This window comes from Penaeus monodon, chromosome 21 (assembly GCF_015228065.2).
Source record: "Penaeus monodon isolate SGIC_2016 chromosome 21, NSTDA_Pmon_1, whole genome shotgun sequence".
Classification (NCBI taxonomy): Eukaryota; Metazoa; Arthropoda; class Malacostraca; order Decapoda; family Penaeidae; genus Penaeus; species Penaeus monodon.
The window spans coordinates 45,919,556-45,920,612 of record NC_051406.1 but is presented as its reverse complement, the minus strand read 5'-3'; the positions used below and the strand labels follow the sequence as shown (position 1 = coordinate 45,920,612).

At 36.8% G+C, this 1,057-nt stretch overlaps 1 protein-coding gene across 1 annotated transcript in view; it reads left to right on the top strand.

Moving 5' to 3' along the window:
• Positions 1-1,057, top strand: part of LOC119586539 (transmembrane GTPase Marf-like) — a gene marked incomplete in the record, with an annotated part of 29,803 nt that overhangs the window by 8,969 nt on the left and 19,777 nt on the right. The window contains 3 exon segments of the mRNA XM_037935295.1: positions 184-470; positions 603-712; positions 854-964. Of these exon segments, the coding sequence (XP_037791223.1) occupies positions 203-470; positions 603-712; positions 854-964 (489 nt within the window).

The window sequence follows — 1,057 nt, the reverse complement described above, 5'->3', positions numbered from 1 at the left end:
TGAGATACAGTATGATTATTCCCTAAAGTAAGTTTTACAAAGATATGGTTGAAACAAATGTGCATAAAGTGCATCACTAGTAAATCAGTATCAAGTAAAACATTTTATAACTTGTAAATCTTCACAGTTTTGAGAGACCTTTTCCAACTTTTTTCTTTAGTTAATATTTTCTTTTTGTTTCAGTTGAGGGCGTTGGTGTACCATGTCGAGTGTGCTTAATCGGTCGACATCAATGATGAATGGTGGAGAGATGTATCTTGGGGGGGCAACAGGAGAGGGAGGGTCTGGAGACGGAGGGGGGGGTGGCATGTCTCTCCGTGAGTCATTAGTAGGTGTGTTAGGGGCACGGCACCTTAGGGAGTCACCAACATCCTCACCTCTACAGATATTTGTGCGAGCTAAGAAGAAGATCAATGATATATATCAGGAGATTGAAGAATATGTTGCAGAAACAACACATTTCCTGGAAGGTAAGTTATAGGTGCTTTACATTTTAAATATTATATTAAACAACTATTTTAAACTGAAGCTGGAAATAGATTGTTCATTTCATACTGTGTTTAGTGGATAACTGTACTTAATGTCATCCTTTGTTTCAACAGGTGTACATAATGATAAAGATCTTATTGATGAAAAGGGATTGCAAGAATTCAAACTGTACAGTTCAAAAGTTGCAGGAATACAGGAAGTACTGGCAAGAGACCACATGAAGGTTTGCAGATGAGAACATTCCAGAACAGTATGCATATAATGGAATCAAATTGTAACAGAGTGATAATGCCTATTGCTATTTTTGTTTTGAGGTGTTTTTTGAAAGACTAGTTGTACCTGCCATATTATGATCTGATTTCAGGTGGCTTTCTTTGGTCGAACATCTAATGGAAAAAGCACCGTAATCAATGCAATGTTAGGGGACAAGATCCTTCCTTCAGGCATTGGACACACAACCAACTGCTTTTTACAGGTTAGTTGCCCAGCTGTATTGTATATTCTTAATCAGCTATAAGAATTTATGGTATTTGTTAAATTTTATAAAGTCTAGATTTTCCTGGGAAAC